The sequence below is a fragment of the Ictidomys tridecemlineatus genome, chromosome 7 (genome assembly GCF_052094955.1).
Source record: "Ictidomys tridecemlineatus isolate mIctTri1 chromosome 7, mIctTri1.hap1, whole genome shotgun sequence".
In the NCBI taxonomy this organism is placed as follows: Eukaryota; Metazoa; Chordata; class Mammalia; order Rodentia; family Sciuridae; genus Ictidomys; species Ictidomys tridecemlineatus.
In genome coordinates this window covers 130,253,835-130,274,198 of record NC_135483.1, presented here as the reverse complement: position 1 = coordinate 130,274,198, position 20,364 = coordinate 130,253,835, and the positions used below count along the sequence as shown (strand labels likewise).

The window sequence follows — 20,364 nt, the reverse complement described above, 5'->3', positions numbered from 1 at the left end:
GTATTCACTAGTATTATTGTTTCCATGATCTATGACTGAGTAACAAGCCACCTCAAACTTAAAACAATGATTTATTAGTTTGCAGAATCCCCTAGGTCAGCTGGGATCAGCTGGGTGGCTCTTCTGCTCCATTTGACCTTGGCTGGGTAACTCACACAGCAATTGGGAGCTAGCTGTGGGTAGAAAGTCCAGGATGGTCTTATTCACATGCCTCATAGTTGCCTAGTTGTGAGCTGGAATGCCTCATTCTCCCCTGCATGGCTTTTCGTTTTGCAAAGTATCTTCTAATTCTTGATTTCTTCTTGCTGACTATTAAAAGCGAAGTGTACAACAGTCATATCTTTTCTTGTTTCATGAAGTTAAATTCACATTCATTCTACATGTACATTGACAATACCAGGGGAATTTCGAACTCCCTCTAGTGGCAAAAGGTGTGTTTTTCCCCACCAAAGATCTTGCTTGAATAATAAGATGGCTGACTTATGTATAACAAAACATGGTTTCAAAAATGACTGGTTCTTATCGCAGCACCCCACTTCTTTTTTATGAATTATGGAAGATTCTTTCATGTCTTAGGGGAAATGTTCACCTTCCTAAGAAACAATGATCATAGTCTGTGGGGGAAAAATTTTGAAGGTAGACATAGTGTTAACTTTTAAAATATAAAAGTATGAACTTCTCCTTTTGGTCAATATTTTAAATAAAAATGAGTATGTTTTGTTGATTAACAATGCTGTTCCCTGATTAAAAAAGTAAACTTCATGTTAAATTCTTATCTGAAGAATTATTTTTTGGACAGATGAATGTATTTAATTGTAAAAATATTTAGATAGTGAGCAATAGGCAGCAATTGAAATGTGAAGCTTACAAAGAACCAATAGCCAAACTAAAAGAAAAAAAAAAGAGGTAGCAAAGTCTTATGCTTTCCTCTTGAAAAAAAAAAAAAGATTCAAATTTGGATTTTCCTAGCCAATGGGGAAATATTCTTCATAACTATCGCCATCACTCTGCACAAAAGAAAGCACAATGCCAAAGGGTGGGAATAGGAAAATAGTTATTACAGACTTTGTAAATTAACTTTTCCTATCCCAACCCCATTGCCAAAGAATTAATAATATTCATTAACTTTTCCATTTGTAGACAGGTTTACTCAGGTCTTTTTTAAAAGGACATTTTCTGTAATGCTATTAGTAGAGACATTCTTACAAAATACAGCTTTCTTGGTTATTTGTAGAAACTGATCCTATTTACTTTTCCTATATTGTCTGGCAGGCTGATATCTGCATCCCTCTGTTCAGCCCACAAAGGTAGGAAAATGGCTAGGTAGGAGAAGAAGCCATGTTGTGTATTTTTGTTTTTTTAATCTCTAGAAAGTGGAATCTGAGATTATAATGTTTCCCAGAAATTTTGTTTTGTTTGGGGTTAAATGATAAACTGGTAGGATTTCACTAAAACAATCAATCCATTTGATTATCAAAAGTTAGCCTTCATTTCTTTCCAATACCTCTTTCTAGTTCAACATTTATAACTGAGTATGTGTCTCTTGTGGTCTTGATTACATCCGGTGTTTCTCGCTGGCAGCATTTCCTCTGTTGAGACCGCCCCCTGTTATTTGCCAGGCTACATTTCTGTGAATATAAAGAGAAAAAAAATCAAGTTGTGCTGGGGGGGTGGAGGTTGAAATTTAAGAAAAAATAGAACGTAAGTATAACTTTGATTTTTGGAACAAAAAACAGGCACTGTATTTGTTATAAACAAACCAGGGATGTGCTTATTAAAATATATAGGCCACAAAAATACATGGAAAGTCTTACAGCCATCTCATAACCACCCTGCATGTTTTCTCTTGAATATTTATAAAAATCTAATTTAACTAACAGAGACCAGAGATTCCCTTCCCTCTTTAGTTGCATAGATTTGAAATAATGAGAGTGCATTTGCATTTCTTAAAATGGTGTTTTCTTCCAGTTCTCATAGAAATGTTTTTGGAACAGTGGCTGTGCTAACAGCTGTATTCAATCTTGAGTAAAAGTTACTTCCTGAAGAGAATGAAATTCAACTTAGCACTGGAACTTGCCTGGAACATAATCCTGTAGGATGAGTGTACTATGTGATTATGAAACTGGATGTAGGCACCCTGCTGAGGTGATTTCTTGTAAATAGTGCCCAATAGAAACCACTCATCAATGTCATTGTTTTTAACAGATTTGGTATTCTAAAAGACTATTTATGCATACATATAACTGTCTCATTTTTTAAAAATTTTACTTGTTGCTATTTTAAAAATGCAATCTCATGTGAAATTTTAACAAATATATATATATATATACATATATACATATATATATTTATACACACACACACACATATATGTATGGAATCTGTGTCTGTACACATAATCATAGATATATGTATATATATTTAGTGATTTTAGAATTTTAAAATTGTGTCAATCTTTATTTTCAGGTTAAAAGCTTTTCTGATTTTTTTTAATTCTTATTTTTGTAGTTGTAGATGGACAGAATGCCTTTTTATGTATTTTTATGTAGTACTAAGGATCGAACCCAGTGCCTCACACATGCTAGGCAAGTGCTCTGACACTGAGCTACAGCCTTAGCCCTTCTGATCCTTTTTGTTATTTAAGTTGTAGATGGAAACAATATCTTTATTTTATTTATTTATTTTTTATGTGATGCTGAAGGTCCAACCCAGTTCCTTACATGTGGTAGGCAAATACTCTACCACTGTTCTACACCCTCAGCTTTCTGATCCATTTTTATGTACCCATTCATTCATTCATTTATTGCAGTGACAGCTTAATTTAAATATAATTGTTTTCTCACTTTGTAAGATTTTTTTATTTTATATTGGGTTTTCAAAAGTATCTTTTAGATAGGTACTATTGACTTTTACCATCATAAATATTATACTTCTTTATTTTAAAGAAGGAAAATATTGCATTAATATAACTTGGATATTAATAAACCTCAGTGAACTCATACCTCAGATGGAAAAGTTTTAACTGAATCATCTGTTTTCTTTATGGATCATTTTTTGTCATCTAAACAATGAATGCATAATTTTTAGTCCTAGGTTATCAGATTGAAATAATAAATCGAACACACTAAGCTATAATTAACAAACATACATAAAAATTCCAACCTTCTCAATTTGCAGGAATCAAAACCATTTCCTGCCTTGCTTTGGTAACAAAGAAGCAGCTAGACTTTTTTCATTCTTTGACCAAACCACTGAGTTGCCTTGAAGACCTTTGTTTATAATGTCTTTTTGCATTCTTTTCCTCTTGACATGCTCCCCTCCCTCCAGCAGTGAGATACTAATTAAAGAGAGGCCACTGTGACCCTAGGTTGTTTAGAAGTCACCCGGAATGAGGTGGCGACACAAATCTGGACAGGAAGTGCTTATTCCTAAAATATAACCAGTCCTTAAGACCATCTTATCAAAAATCTGTTAGCTTCTAACAGCAAGAAAACTAACTCTTTTTTACTTAAAACATGTACATTTCAAACCAAAATGGAATCTCTAAGACTTATTTAAGCAACACATCATTCATACACGTACAAAAGTTGCCAAAATTAACATCAACTCATATGTATTGAATAATAGTTTATTTTAGAGACGTTGAAATAAATAAATATAAAGACATTTTGAAGTCAATGAAGGATAGTTAATTTGTGTGTGTTTTGGCAGGGGAGGGAGCTAATACTTGTCATTCCTTTTCAAGTATTTGAAGCATCTCAGATCATGTATGAGATGTTTATATTTTTTCAAAACACTTTAATTGGGATGGTAAAATAAATGTGATGCCTACCAATCATGTAGGTAAGAATACTTCAATTTAAAAAAATTTTTAAGTTTTTTTTTATTTTAGTTGTAGATGGACACAATATCTTTGTTTTATTTATTTATTTTTTTATGTGGTGCTGAGGATGGAACCCAGTGCCTCACACATGCGAGGCAAGTGCTCAACCACTGAGCTACAACCCCAGCCCAGAATACTTCTATTAAAAAAAAAAAAGTTTTAAAAGAAATGGAAGGCTGGGTGCGATGGCACATGCCTATAATCCCAGTGGCTTGGGAGGCTAAGACAGGAGGACTGATAGTTCAAAGCCAGCTTCGGCAGAAGTGAGGTGCTAAGTAACTCAGTGAGACTCTGTCTCTAAATAAAATACAAAATAGGGCTGGGGATATGGCTCAGTGGTCAAGTGCCCCTGAGTTCAATCCCCGGTACGCCCTCCCTCCCAGAAAAGAAATGAAAATAATTTAATAACCTGCCCTAAATAAGCAGATGGTGCTGCCTGACATCATTTCTCTTAAATCACTTGCTATTGCTAAGTACTCATTTATAAGAAGTAGTTTTTCACACAGCTTTGTGAGTATTTGTATAGCAAGATACTTTTGATTTCAAGGAATAGAGACCTACTACCTACTACCGTTTGTGTTAAGTAATGGAGTGGGATAATTCTAAGAATATATAAGGGAAGAAGAATCTCTGTTATGGAACCAGACCTCAGCAGAACCTAGGAAAGCTGGCTTCCCAGGACTTAGGACTGACAGACTGCAGTGGCCAAGGGCCTTGTGGAGACTAACTGGGTAACTATTCTCAGTTCAAGGCACAATTTTAAGAGCAGGAGTTTTGATTTTTACCTCTTGAATTTCTATCACTTCTATCATTCAGCTATTCTTTGTTTAGGTGGTTTAGAGTCTGCTTCCTTTGCATCTTGGTATATACTGGTTTCTCATTCTAACCACCTGAGTCTCAATACTGTTGAAATCCTGTCAGTCACTATTACAAGTGATCGTTCCTGTCTCATTACGTCTCCTTCCTCCCAACATCAGCTTACTTGCAGCCCCTCAGTTATTGAATGGTCTCCCTTTATCTACATGTACTCAGCACATGCAACAGGTATAAGAGTAGTAGGCTCCTTGATAACATAATTCAAATGAATAGGTGAAGAACATTGCTAGGGAGTTGTGGGGGGAGCATTTTACATTCTCTCTCTCTCCTTTTTTATTTCTTTCTTTGTTGGTACTAGGGATTGAACCTGGGGCACTTTATCACTGAGATATATCCTCAGCTCTCCCCCTCTCTTAAAAATATTTTTAGTTGTATAAGGACACAATACCTTCATTTTATTTATTTATTTTTATGTGGTGCTGAAGATTGAACCCAGTGCCCCACACGTGCTGAGCAAGCCTTCCACCACCGAGCCACAACCCCAGCCCCTTCCCATCTCTTTTTGTTTTCAGACAATCTCTTGCTAAGTTGCTGAGACTGACCTTGAATTTATAATCTTCCTGCCTCCGTCTCCTGAGTTGTTGAGATTACAGGCATGAGCCCCTGTGTCCAACTACATTCTCTTTTAATGAACTTTTAAAAGTGCTAGTAAGATAGAATTGAAAGGTGACTAGAAGAGAAAAGATAATTTTGAAAAATTTAAGAGGCCTATTTATCTCTTAGGGTTAAAAACAATTCACTGTAACAGTAATAAGGGATTATTTGTTTACAGAGGCATTGAATAATTATGTACATTTCAACATAAAAGTTCAGACCATTGCATTACAAAATCCTCTCACTTTAGCTGCCCCATTGAAGCAGCTATACTGTCAGGAGTGGAGGTAATAATTCAAATCCTAAGAAGTAAAGCAATCATTTTGTTTTCCATATTACACTCAGGAGGCAAAATTAATATTTCAGATAGGATCTGAGAACTTCTTTTATATGGCCTTCAGATTTTAAGGCAAACCATCTTTTCTATGTTTGTTTTTTAAAATCCTTCACTTTCTTATTGCTACTTATCTTTGTTCTTCTCTTTTATCTTCTTTTGTTTCCTTTCCCTTTCTCTTCTTTTCACTACTGAGAACTGAACCCAGGGTCTTACACATGCTAGGGAAGCATTTTACCAGCAAGAGGCATCCCTAGCCCTTTTTATTTTATTTTCAGACAGGGTCTCACTAAGTTGCCCAGGTTGACTTCAAACGTGTGAACCTCCTGTCTCAGCCTCCTGCATAGCTGTGGTTACAGGTGTGTGTCACCACATCTGGCCTTATCTTTTACCTTTTTCTTGATCAGAGTATAAAACTAACCAGGAAAGAATTCTCCATTATTTATTTCTTTGCTTTCTTTTATTTTTTAAAAATATGAAATAGAGGTTCTAAAGTTCATTCTGTAAAATCTTTCCTAGATCCAAATTATGACCCCCATTTTTTTTTTCATTCTAAGTTTTAAACTAAAAGTTAGGCTGAAAAATAACCAGGAAAGCAGTATAAGATCCAGAAGCTTCCCTTTTTGGTGCATGAATGTCCAAAAGTCATCCATTAAAAAGGCTTTCATTCCCCCAGCACTTGGGAAGTGATGGGTATCCCCAGATGCATTTAATAGTACTTTCACTCATTAGAGAACAACTGCTTCTCAGACTCTGAAGTCCTTCTATGTGAAAACAAAACAAGACATCAAGAGTGCTACCTAAGTGTGAGGAAAAATTTCTCCTTAATTTTATAAATGGTACTTTTTTTCCCCCTTGGGCCATAAGTCAATAAACTTAAAGTAAGTTTTATTTCCAGGATTACAACAACTTACAAGGCATTGAGGTACACTGTATGCTATGGATGAATTTACATTCCAGTGAAATGGACAGATAGCTACAACCAAAGTATAATTCAAGTGGCCATAGTGGAAAGCATCAGATTTCAATGGTGATGAGAGAGAGAGAGAGAGAGAGAGAGAGAGAGAGAGAGAGAGAGAGAGAGAGAGAGAGAGAGAGAGAGAGAAAGCTGACCTGGGAGCATGGAGGCTCATGAAAGTATGAGCCATGGTGAGTCTGAATGCCAGGAGCAGAGGAGCCTCATTTGGAACTCTAGTTGTGGGCTTCTGTTCTTCAATGGTGATTACTGAAGCACTAGTTGTAGATAAGATCAGATGTGGAAAAGAGTCTGAAACAGAGAAGAAAAACGACACATAAGAACAACCAAAAAAAAGGACAACTTGGAATTCCATGAAGGTGGGTTGCTGAAGCTGGTGAGGAGTTAGGTAGAGTTGGGTAGAACCAGGAAGCAGTTGTGGTGGGGTCAGAAACCAGATTCCAGTGGTCTGAATGTAGAATGAGAGGTGAAGATGTGCGGATCTCCATTGCCCAGTAGTTTTCTAAGAACTCTGGCACTGAAGGAGAGAAGAGATAACATAGCTTAAGAAGCAAGGAAAATATTCTTCTCCCATTTAAAGGATAGAGAAGACTCAGTTTACTGGGGAAGAAAAAAGCCATTGCATTTTATTTCTAAAAGAAAGATATATTAATGTATTATTTTTATAGTTAAAGAAAGTTATGAAGTATGCAAGAAAAATGGAAAGCAAGCAAGCAAAACGGTACAGAAGTTGAATCAGGGAGAGTCGGATGACGGTGGGGGTGGGAAGAGTTATAAGAATATTCATTTAAAATCGAGGGTACGAGTAACAACAAGAGCCATGAATGCTGGGTCCTTCTTGTGGATTGAGGTTGGGTAAGGGAAATGTGGTGGAGGAGGGGGAGGGTTGTAGTGCTGGCAGTAATGATGTGACCTCATAGAACCAAAGAGTGGGAGACTAAAGAGACTGAGTTTGTACCTATGAAAGGGGAATAATAGGATGGGATGAATGATAGTATGGTGTGAGGATTGCTTGGGAAATGCTTGTAACAATGTCTGGAATATACTAAGCACTCAAATCATGCTGTCTAATACTATTGTTTCATGAATTAGAGTACAGAATAGGTAGAAGAATGGGAAGTTCAGACTTGAGGACGCAGAGTGAGGTTAGCCACTTCAGTGGATGTGCAGATTTTCTTGAAGTGCAACTAAGTATGATATTTTAGATGAAGTAATAATATTGCTCAGGAAAGAGGCTTAGCTCCTGCTAAATTTATCTTAAGAAGGTGGACATTTGCTGAAGGTAAGTAGATGACACTAATCTTCATAATTTCTCAAACTGAAGTGTCCTCTTTGCTTCTTGGAAATAAAACTACAAGGGAGACGTTACCTTTCTTCTTTTAACAGTTAAACAGTAGATGTAGATGGAGGTTGCTGGGCTAGCAAGTAGTAGAATTATCTTTTGAATGGGTAGTTTTCACTGAAAGCCCACTACTTGGTTCTATAAATGGCAGCGGTAGTGTGTAGGTGATTGAACAGGAGGGAGTGGATCTCAGGGATATGTTGTTTTGTACTAAAGAGGAACAAGGAAGAGGCAGATGTCTCTTGGTATAGGGAAGATAGAAGAATCAACCACTGGAGTTTGAAGGGAAGTTGTGTCGTCAGGGGAAAGTAATTCTAAAACACATTTTAATACCATCTTGGGTTTTATTAAATAAATGCTTACCCAAGAAAACATTTAGTCATTTCCAAACTCTCTTAGGTCATTAGGCTATAATTTGTATGTACCTTACAAATGAACTGATGTTGTTAAAATAGAGATAGGTAGATAGGTGGATGGTGGATGGATGGACAGATGGATAGATGGGTAGATACCGATTGATACAGATGGATGGATAAGTAGGTAGATAGAGATAGATGGAGAGCTAGATAAGGCACTGAGGTTAAATGTTTCTCTTCTCTGGGTTCCTGTAATCCACTTTCTGGTTCATTCTTTATGCAGATGATTTTCAGGTAAGAATGGGAGTGTTTCCTCATGGTTTCTGGTTTTGGGTCATGTAGAAGTGAGCCACAGTGACTGATGGGAGTAACACTCATGCGTGCTGCAAGGGAAAGGAGGGTGAGAACTACTGGTGCATGGTGAAGCCAGGTCAGTAAGTACTGCCGAGCTCTCACAGTTTGCTTTCAATACAGGAAATTGTGGAGAGAACATACTGAATCTTGGCCATGGTTTCTTCGGTGGGGGAATTTATAATGTAAAGACAGTAAGTTGGCCTAATTTAGGCATCAAGACAGTCCTTAGAAAATATAGCAAGAGACTTTGGAAATTAGATGAGAGCAGAAAAAAAAAAAAAAAAAAAAAACCCTCAGAGGGGCCAGACCGTGAGCTGTGATTTCAACAGAGTAAACAGAAGGAGGGATGAGTGTGGTTTGGCTGATGGAAAAACAGAGGCTGTTTCCTGGCAAAGCTCAGAGCCAGAGAAGAGTGAGTTCATGGACAGCCAAAACATAAATAGTAGCTGGGATAGAGGTAAAGGGATAGAGGTGTTAGAGTGAAGTGCTTTGCAAGCCTCTTTCAGAAATTTGCATTTGATGTGGGAATTTTAGGAAGTAGAATCATATGGTCAAAGAGGCCATAAAAAGTTATTTTGAAAGCAGGGTACACAATAATTTGGCATAAATAATGACTGGTCAAAGGGAAAAACAAAAGAGAGTCTTAGCCGCTCTAGATCAAGGAATCTAATGGATAAAAGATATGGTGAAAAAGAGTCAGGACCATAAAGATGCTGCTAATTTAGAAATAGTGTGTTTTTACTGTCAAGTATAGAGATTAGCTGAACATGCTCTGCTTATTCAGAGCTGCACTTAGAGTTGAAGCATTTTTTTTATGAATTCACTGTCACCTTTGTACTATCCAGACTAGTCCCATATCTCAACTTTTTAAATGGCTTCTTCTGTTTGTTTTCTTCTTTCTTATGAGGAATTCAGGAGAAAAGGTAAAATGGGTAGATAAAGCAGTTATTGAAAGGAAAACTCAAAACCAGCTTTGTAGTCACTTCCTATATGTTTGTACCAACAAGAGTCAACTTGCCCCAGTTGTCTGAAATCCTGAGAGTCAACCTCACAAGACTTTATGCACTGATATCAGCTGAAATGCTTTGATTGTGGAAGTTTTCAAACATATGCCGAAGTAGAGAGAATAACTTCAACGCTTATCAACATTTGCCTGTTTTTATTTACTAACAGAAATTGTTTGAATGTTGTGTGATAGAATAAAACAATATAATTTTTCAATTGCCAGAGTTTGTACATCTACTGTAAAAGATCTGTCAGACACCAAAAACCTACATTATGATTAAAAAACAAAAACAAAGGGTGCAAACAGGTATAGAAACTATGGGAAAGCAATTTCTATTTAGTGATTTACAATATTTTGTAGCCTGATATATTTAATGATGTTCATGGCAAATAACTTACATGTATTCTAAGACATCCTAAATGAGCTTTTAAAATAGAACATATTTTTAAATCACTTAAGAAATCTTGAATTGTGGAACCCTGAGATGATATTCTTTAATACTTAGAAATTTTGGCTAATAAAATGAAAATTTAAATTTATCACTGAATAAACCAATATTTGTACCAGACGTAATGTGTACCAGACCCTGAGTTAGAGGCTTGGACTATATCATTGGTTGAGAATGTTAATAATTCCATAAGATGATTTTCAAGGTGAGATCAATGTTTATTTTCCTTCTAACAAGGGAAAGAAATAAATGAAATCTACAGATAATCCCTAAGTTTCCATTTAGTCAACTTATAGCTAGTAAATAAATTGACCAATTTATTTCATTTTTTCATGTTGTTTAATTATCACATTGGTGAAATGGCTACAAAAAGAGGTGCATAAAGAAGAGGAGGATCTACAAGGAGACTGATTGGTTCCTGAACAATTATGAATTATCAGATACTAATAGTTGTTGCTCCACATGTGAATCATTCACATCTTTTTCTCTAAGTAGGTCAGCTTACGTGTTAAGAGATTGCTTTTGATTCACTTTGTAATTTCCTACCGATTTTAAGGTCTGCAATAATCATTTCAAATGTGTCTTTTTACCTGATTATCTGGATCTGTGCAAAAATTACTTTTCTAATCTGAAGCCCTAGGAAGACTGAAAACTGGTACACTAGGTCCCGTGAAAGGATCGAAGTTTGTAAGACTCATATTGGAATTGATGCTTTGGTTCCAACTAGTACTAATTGCTGATCTTTTGAGTGTGCTTGTGTGTGTGTTTGGGGGCGGGGGGAAGTTATGTATGCAACTGACAACTTTTAAAGCAAGAAATGTAGTGAAGTCAGATTTAGATTCATCTCTCTTTAGTCTTTCTCATTATAAAAATGCACTGTACATATAAAACACAACAGGTGTTGTGTGATGTGGTTGTAGGGAGAAGGCCAGAGAGGGAAACAAACAGCTCAGCGTGCTCCCTTGTGATGGATGACTATGCTAGATTAGAGAAAGTTTCTCATTCTGCCTCCTGGAGACTGTGCCCACTACTGTCAGATCTCCTTGGAAAAATTAAGTGTGTGACTCATTTACTTGTAACCACTTAGTGCTCTGTGTTCTTAGGAAGGTTAAAAATGAGTGTCTGACAAAATTTATTTCCATAGCTTAAGTTATGAATGAAAAAGACATAAAAAAAAAAGAAAAAGACATGTGTGTGCCTTTGATTCAGTGTGTTTATGCACCTGAATGCCACACTTCATATATTCTACGACTCACCTTTTTCACTTTTCAGTGTCTTTGAAACTGGGGTATGTCTTATCATTTATGATGTCTTATAATTGCTGTCATTTTACTTTTTTCAACATTAGCATCTCTCTAACTTCAGGCATTGTACAATCAGTAGCATCTCAGATCGTGTGATGCACAGTTAATATCTAAATATTTGTAGGACACTGAATGAAGAGAAATGAGTAGGACAGTTCTCTTTTACCCAAGAAATAAAGTCAGAAGATTTATTTTGACAGTAACAATTGAGGTCAAAAAAAACTACTTTGTCACAGAATCTCTTCTTAGTCATGTACATGACATGCAAAATAGAACATTTACTACTATTCCTTTTATTATCCCAAGTGATCCAAAGATTAGGATGTAAATTCACTATGCTTAATACAATTTGCAAAATATATTCTTTACCAACTTAACTACAGTTTAATTTAGGTCTAACTCAGGTATTCATGTTTTATTATTATTATTATTATTTGAACCAGAGATTGAACCCAGGGGTGCTTAACCACTGAGCTACATCCCCAGCCCTTTTTTTAATTTTTAATTTTGAGACAGATTCTCACTAAGTTGCTTAGGGCCTCACGAAGTTCCTGAGATGGCTTTGAACTTTCGATCCTCCTGCCTCAGCCTCCCAAACCACTAGGATTATAGTCATGCATATTCATAGTTTTGAAAAAGAGAGTGAAAACAGTAATTTTTACCTTCTATTTGTATGTATGTGTAAGAAAGCTAGCTTCCTTTACCATTCATGCATCCAACAAAACCTGCCATATGCAGGACTATAGGTTAAGTAAATCATTAGGGATTTGTAAACTGTTTAAGCAATCTCATAGATTTTTCAGGCTCACTTTTATAGTAATGTAGAATACAGAAAAAAGCACATTACAATACACAGAAGTCAGATTCTAGTACTGGAGTAGAACTGATGGATAGTTTCAGATGTCAAGACTGTTTAACAATGAACTTTCTTACAGATATGGCTACATATGGATAGAGGTAATGGATTTATTATTAGTTGAGGTGCCCAAGGAGAAACAGTAGCACTCATTGAATTATTGAAAATATTTAGCAAATACTTATTAAATGCCAGGTGCAGGGACTAACCCTCAATAATTCTTTCCCACCCTGAAATTCTGTATTTCTGGGCTTCACTATCTGTGTCAAGTAGCCTAACCTACCTGAGGCTATCTTCCTTTTCAAAAAAAGTAGGAGTAAAAGGTTCATGCCCTGCCTCCTTTCCTGAGAGTTTGCATAATAAAGCAAGCAATTGTACCAGGAATGGAACCCAGGGCTGCTTAACCACTGAACTACACCTCTAGCCCTTTATTTATTTATTTATTTATTTATTTATTTATTTATTTATTTAGCTATTTATTTATTTATTTATTATTTTTTTATTTGTAGATGGAGATAATACCTTTATTTTATTTATTTATTTTTATGTGGTGCTGAGGATTGAACCCAGTATTTCACAGATGCTAGGCAAGCACTATACCACTGAACTACAATCCCAGCCACTCACAGCCTTTTTTATTTTGAGCATCGCTTTGAACTTGTGATCTTCCTACCTCAGCCTCCAGAACTGCTGAGATTACAAGTATGCATCACCAAATCCAGTTTATAAATGGTTAACATTTTATATATTTATTATGCCTATATTTGTGAGATATATATATATATATATATATATATATATATATAATAGGTCTGTAAAATGTAGATGTCTTCAGAAGTTATATATTTCTTCCTTGTAGCACTTTCTCTAACAGAAAGATCTAACAGGATTTTAACAATAATTCTCTGGTTGAAACATCATTATATTTGTCACTAGATCCAATGTTCAATTGGGAGGAAGGGTGGTTCTAGAGAGTATCTTTCATATGCTGTCAGCATCCTGGGAGTGCTCTTTACAGTTTGGAATTAGGAACTGCTGATGTCATGATCAGTCATATTGCCATGACAACACCAGAATTTCCTCATTTGCCTTCTCTTCGCCCGGGGAGTATCAATTTGCCACAGGTCTGTCGTCAGTTCGCCGCATGTGTTAAGTGTATTAGATAACCCAGAACTACTCATTCTTAGGAACACGGAGGATGGGAAAGTTTTGTAAGCTCCATACGCATCCTGTTTCAGAACTCTACCCTAGATATCCTCGTGTTGGAAAATTTGCCTTCATACATATTCAACTGAATGGAAACACACTTGTAATTGTATATGTTCTTGTTTGAACTTTGTAATTTAGTGGAGAATGAAAAGCTTTTCAGCAGTCTTATTTACATAAAGGATGTCATTAATTGTTCTAGAATCCTCCTCTTCAGGTGAAATAGACCTAGTTTAATAGTGATCTTATCAACTGAAGAGAAAAGAAATAGTTCTTTTAAAACATTTTTCCCCCTATGTTCTGAATGCTTTAAAACTTAACCTGTGTTACAGACCCTCTCCCCCTCTGGAATGTCTGATAATAACCCTTTCCCATCCTTAGCTTACAAGAGGGTTTTGCTTGTCTCAGGTACAGTTTGCTGTATACTGTCAAAGTTGTCTTTCCTACAGTTGATTTTTTTCACTTATGGAAAGGGGGCAGTCATTCCGGATTTCAATTAATTTTGTTTTCCATGATATAAAGATATGGGCTCTAGTTTTTCATAAATTCTGCTGATGTTCTGAGTACTGTCTCTTCCCAGGTCCTGTAGCAAGAGGTGGGAACAGGACCAATTTTCCCAGCATGCCAGTTACTTCCTCACCTCTGTTCTAACCCTTTGCCCATAGTTTGCTGACATAAATAGAAGATTATGTTGCTTTCAGCTCTTAAGGTAAACTAATTGCAGAGATTACCTAGTAATAGTTTTCTTTCATAACTTGTGAGTTTTATTATAATTCATGAAAACTTCCTTGAACTATCTTTAAATATCCTAAAAAATAGACCCTTAATTTTTATAGACTTGTTTTAGACATGTCTCCACAATCAAAGAATATAGAGGATTGAGGCAAACATCTACGTAAGTGAAAGAAGCAGCACTCCACAATATATGAAAAATGAGCTTCTTTTTGTCCTGGTTCCTCAATTGACTTCATTGCTCTGGAGACTTTACTCTATAGGTACAAATTCATTACAGTTAAAAAAAAAATCTCAAATTTACAATTCATTTTGCCTTTTGTTAGTTTTTGTGTGTGTGTTTTGAAAAGAATAAACAGCTATATACTAGTTTTTACAGAAAATGTTAAGAAGAGAAATTTTTTTTATTATACTACTCATGTTAAAAATTCAAGTGAGCTTTGAACTTTTAACTGTTCTATCTCCAAAGCTTTTCCTGTGTGAATTATTTGTTTTGAAATTGAAGTATGTTTGGCCATAGATAGAAGTGTCCTAAATGTGATTAAGGTTTCAGTTGCCTATAAGCATCTATGAATCCCATACTTAAACTAATCTCTAATATGGCCTCCCATATTTTTTCAGGGCAACTATGTGCCAGTTCAAGATTCAGGAAATACCTTTCACTTAAACTCCAACCTAACTTCTAGAATATAGTTCTCTCTGCCTTTCTCTCAACTCCATGCTACCAACTATCCCATAGAATAAATTTGGTTGCAATTTATACCTTAGCAACCACTACTTTAGAAGATTGAGTTGCTAGGTTTGGAGCTAAAATTTATACCTTTACATTCAGTATATATTTGAATAGTGGAAAGTTTGCTTTTATTGTCATCTGAATAGAAATTCAGTATACATATGGTTCCAAACTTACAATGGGATTATGTCCTAATAAACTCAATGTAACTTAAAAATATCATAAGCGAAAAAGGCATGTTCACTGATACTACCCTGCCCAGGATCTTGAAAGTGTTAAAGTGTAGTGTGGATTTCATCCATAGCTCATAGCAATGATAACTATAATTAGTGTAGTTGGAGGCAGGGTACTTTGGAGTCAGAGAGACCCGAGTTCAAACCCCAGCTCTACTATGTATCGGATTTGGGACTGCTTACTTAAAACCTCTGAGCCCCAGTTTCTCTTTAGTAAAATTGGATAGTCATTCTTCTCTCACAGCTTTTGTGTGTGTGCATGTGTGTGTGTATGTGTGTGTGCGTGCATGTGTGTGTGTGTGTGTGTGTATGTGTTTAGTGTGTATGTTTAGTGCCTAGAATATAGATATTAGCCAGTAAATGACAGCTATTATTATTTAATAGTCCATTTAGAGAAGCAGCAGTAGGACAAAATTTGTTTCTTCTATTTGTATACCAGGATACATTTAAGAATCATCAGAATATGGCTTCTGGCGAGACTCATCAGAATGTGGCTTTATTTATGTTGATCTATATACTTTCTAGGATTGTAGGTATACTTTTATTTTATTATAGTGCTTTCATTTTTATATTTATATGTATCTAGGGAGCTGTTAAGTCTGGAATAAGAATCACAGATTTTTTAAAAAAGCAAAATAGTTAATAATAGAAAACATTGTTGCTACTTGAGAAATGCTGTGCATTTTTCAACTCTGTTTTGTACCAGGAGAAAGTAGAAATTTAAATTTGTTGACCCTATGTTTCCTCCCTTCTTCCCTCCATCCATCTCTTCCTCCTTTTTTTTTTTTTTTTTTTTCCTTTGGTACCAGGGATTGAACTCAGGGGCATTCAACCACTGAACCATATCCCCAGCCCTATTTTGTATTTTATTTAGAGACAGGGTCTCACTGAGTTGCTTAGCACCTTGCTGTTGCTGGAGACTGGCTTTGAACTCTATTGGTGCAGGGCAACTTGGGTGCTGTCTGAGTGCAAGTACTCACCTAGGAATTGTAGCATTATTTATTCAGCTTTTTAAAGATGTACAATTACAGAGTTTGAGGGTTCTCAGGACAGAAGCTAGGTCTAGATTTTAACCCTAGTTTGCAATAGGTTAATCAGCCTTACCTAACTTTTCCCCCTGACTTGCATGTTAAGTCTGATAACCCCTCCAACCCCATAGGACTGTTGTGAAAGTGAAATGAGATGCGAGAAATTTCAAAAGAAAAAGTCTCATTTTAGAATTGTTTCTATGGGACAGATCTCTTCTACTTTCAGATTCCCAAATTCCAGTTGTACAAGGTCTTTTAAGTCACAAAAGGCATCATTACCTGTATGTATCATCTCCCTCCTAGATTACAGGCTTCTGCAGGTAGTGGTTGCTCCATCCCTATTATCCTTGTTTGTATGCTCCTCCTGCCTTAGAGTATGACCTCTGATACTGCTCATGGTCTTCCCATTCATACAGAAATGACTCTGTTGCAACACATAATTTCTTTAAAGGAAAATGAACAACAATAAATTTTTAAAAATTGCCTTCAATGCACCTAGGCTCTTGAAACAAACCCTTTGCCATACATTTTTTTTAAACATTTTAAAGCTAAGTGTATATAGCCTTAGAAAGTATATTCATTCAGTCATTCAACAGTCATTGAAAGTGACCTCCTCTTAACTAAATTTGCTTTTTTTACTTGCCATCAATTCCCACTATACCCTTGCTCCTGTTCTTTGATGGTCAGCCAGACTTATAAGCATCAGATATTTACACAGCATACCCATTTAACTCTACAAACTCCCACCATAAAACTTAGAAAAACAATCATAACAGCTGCCATTTACTGAGTTTGGCACTTTTTGTTTGTTTGTTTCTGTACTATATTTAAAGCAATTGTTGTAAAGACAGTCTTGACTGGAAAGAGGTCAACTAACTTGCCCAAAACTATGCAGTTAGTAAGTGAAAGCTGAAATGTGGAGTCAGATCTCTTTGGCTCTGTCTTAACTTTGTTCCTTGGATTCCTTTAAGCTCTCTGAGGTGGGTGGGGTTTGAGTATACACATGTGTTTTAAGGGCTGTTGCAAGTCTGAAGAGCTGAAGCAGCCCTGGGGACTGCAGCTCCCTCCATCCTCTTGCAGCCAAGTGCCCTACTCCCTGCTTGCTGCCAGTCAGCTTCCTGTTTACTCATAGTTTCTGCTTCCTCATAACCTTGGCTTGCGTATGGTTTTGGCTTGTTGTGGCCTTGGCTCTACCCTGGCACTCTTGCAGTTTCTGCCCCTTTACTAACTGGTTCAGCTCTTGCACTTTACTGAATCAAATTCCCAAGGGTGTGAACTGGATTGGCCCTGCTCATTTTTTCAATCCCAGTCGGGTCATAGGTCACTGGCCAGTCTGTGGATTGGCTGCCATGGGGTCAGATTCCCACAGCTCTACCTACCAGCTAAAGTGGGGGGAGGATGTTGTATGACAGTCCCACCAGCAAAGCCTCAGTCTCTTTTCAAAGAGGATGTACATCCCCAGGACAGGTCCCAAAGCCCTTATTCATACCAGGATAATTTGCAATCTCTGCGTGGTTTCCTTACTTTCTCTGTCTTAAAATATATGAATTTCAAAGGTCAGTGAACCTTTCCAAATGAACCAAGCCAGGATCCATCCCTGTAATTACTCTGACAACTGAGCACCTTTAAATATCTGTAATTGATGATACACGTTATACACATGGTTTTGTATTGTGATTTCCCTTGAATTGGATTCTTTGGAGTTGAGGGATTTTATTACCTTATATATTTTTGAGTGTGGACTATCAGTCTTTTCCCTCTCTTTATAATACTTTACTTAGTTGATAGTATAGACCTATTTAAGTTTGGAACTTCTGAACCTTGGTAAACAAAGTTTCTTATGTTTATGTTCCTTATGTCCTTTCTCTTTATGCCTGTCAACATACTACATGTTGTTAATTTTTAGATATCCTTTTTAGTCTTAAAGACAGAGTTCTTCAATGTTCTTTTAGTATTAGTATATTTTACTATATTTTTTAGTATTCTAATTTTATTATCACTTGAAAATTATGCCTGTAATACTACTACAGGTTATCCAATCAAGTATCAGCATTCTGGAACAGCATGCCATCCAAAGTATCACGACCCTAGAGTAAGTAGAACAGCTTTAAAAAAAAAAAATCTATGCTGTTCTTCTGTGGTTTAGATTGTGGTTTCCTAAGAGTCCATTCATGACAACTGAGATTGTCCATGGACTTTTTCCCCTAGGTAACTGGTCTAAAAGGTGGGGCATTGAACAGTAAGTTTTCTGGAAAAAGCACCTAACACTTGAACAATTCTAACTAAAACCTTCCATTCCATACCTGTGCTTGATAACTATGATGAGGGTCCTAGTGAAAGGAGACAACAAAATGACAGTGAAAACAATTTTAAATGTGTGGAGTTGCAGAAAATAGTCCTGGGATATGTAGTAACTCACATCTGAATATTATGTGCTGTTTAATATTTAATCACTTTAAGGGACACATATTTTTCTTCAGGTTTTTTTTTTTAGCAAGTTCTTATTTGCATTGTATACCCAAAATATGTTCCTTCGATGCTTCTTTTACATGAAAAGAATTAGGATTTTTTATGTGTATTTTGTGTATATGGTTGTTTTTCACAAATGAGATTTGCTAATTCTGGTGAGTTGTGTAGGCCAAAGTTGGGATTATTTGAAAGTGTGGAAGCAACCTACTAAGTCACCAGAAGGATACTTGGAATGGGTAGATTCCAATTTCTTGTTGCCAGAAAAACCTTCGAATGGGCACAGGTTTGCTAGAAACTGGATGTCCATTTAGGACACTTTGTTTTCCCCGTGATAAACAGAAGTTGAGTTCCTTCACTTCTTAGACAAGTTAGGATTTTTCATTATTATAGCAGATGGGCCTTTCCGGGAAGGTGTTAGAGTCTGCAAGCCAAGGAAAGAGCTGTGTAACATTTACCATGGTGATAATACTTTATAATACTCACCTTGGAGCAGGTCAGCTTGAAAGATGGCAAGCCTGTCCTGGTGGCCTAACCAGAGATGGCATGCTCTGTTTGACCAGTTGCTGCAGAGGCTTTCTGCACTGCATGAGTTTGGCGCTTGATGCATCTAAAGAAAGGTGGTCCAGAAAAGGAACAGCTGGAGGAGCAGCTTTAGATCACTTCAACGGGGAAAACAAAGGAAATTACGTCTTCCCTTTGTCCCTTTCTTGGGAGTTTTGTGTCCCTTGAAAAGAACCCATTTGTGTAACATCTAATGATCAAACCAAGGAAGTGTTGCAATATTCAAGTTTTTAGAAGAAGTCTTACCAAGGGATGACTTTAAATGATTTTCATTGTCTTTTTTTTTTTTTGATATTTTCCTCTTGAAGGAAACCTTGTCAACTAAGGCATAGGAATAAAATACAAAACTTTAGCGTGTGTATTTGGGTGATGGATCGGGGAGTGGAGACCTGTTTCCACCGCAAAAATTTTAGCGTGTGAAATGGGGGAAGGAAGATTTGCAGGGATTTGATGCAAAAGCTGATTTGTTCTTCCAAGTAGGAGTAATTATCGCACCTTTTCGGGGGTGGGAATAGTACGAAAGATGGAAGAAAAGGGAAAAAATCTGGGGGCCAGTTCACTTCCTACTCAGGTGCCAGAGTGATCCCTGAAGCGATGCCCTTAAAAGGGGCTTCGAGCTGAGGTGCAAAGCTGCCGCGGGTGCTTAGGGAGAGAACCGAGGGGGAAACACGGAGGAAGGGGGGTTGCCTACTCCAAGGAATGTGCGGCATGCGGGCTGCCAGACCCAACCATTGCACCAGAGCGGGGGCGCCGGCGGCTCCCCGGGCCGCGCAGCCCAGGCCCCGGCCCGGAGACCCCGAGGGAGAGCGCGGGGACCTGCGGGCCGGCGGGGCAGCGGGCGCCGCGCCCAGCAGGAGGGCGGGGAGGCGCGGGTGGGCCTGGGCGCGGCGCGAGGCGGTGCGCGGCCGCCTCCCCGCCCCCGGCCGGCGCGCTCTCGGGGCGGTGGTTGAGGCCGTGGTAGGTGGGGACGCGGCGGCGCTGCTCCTCCGCTGCCGCCGGGAGAGTCCGCGGCGCCGCCAGCTCCGCGCGCGAACTCCAGTCCATGGCACGCAGGGCGGCGGCCCCAGGAGCTG

The 20,364-nt window shown here is 37.4% G+C and overlaps 2 protein-coding genes across 10 annotated transcripts in view; one reads left to right on the top strand and one right to left on the bottom strand.

Annotated features, from left to right (window-relative positions):
* Positions 1–20,364, top strand: part of Rbms1 (RNA binding motif single stranded interacting protein 1) — a 205,220-nt gene that overhangs the window by 59,480 nt on the left and 125,376 nt on the right. The window lies entirely within an intron of this gene.
* On the bottom strand, positions 55–20,335 carry LOC144365547 (uncharacterized). 2 transcript variants are annotated; one of them, XM_078017473.1, is made up of 6 exons: positions 19,538–20,335; positions 19,214–19,337; positions 16,541–16,704; positions 6,801–6,954; positions 1,505–1,628; positions 55–309 (listed from the first exon to the last, which is right to left on the bottom strand). In XM_078017473.1, the coding sequence occupies exon 1, from the start codon at positions 20,333–20,335 to the stop codon at positions 19,979–19,981; it is 357 nt and encodes a 118-aa protein (XP_077873599.1). In that variant the 3' UTR covers positions 55–309; positions 1,505–1,628; positions 6,801–6,954; positions 16,541–16,704; positions 19,214–19,337; positions 19,538–19,978. The 2 variants fall into 2 exon arrangements, with proteins under 2 accessions (XP_077873599.1, XP_077873600.1); XM_078017474.1 differs by lacking the exon at positions 16,541–16,704.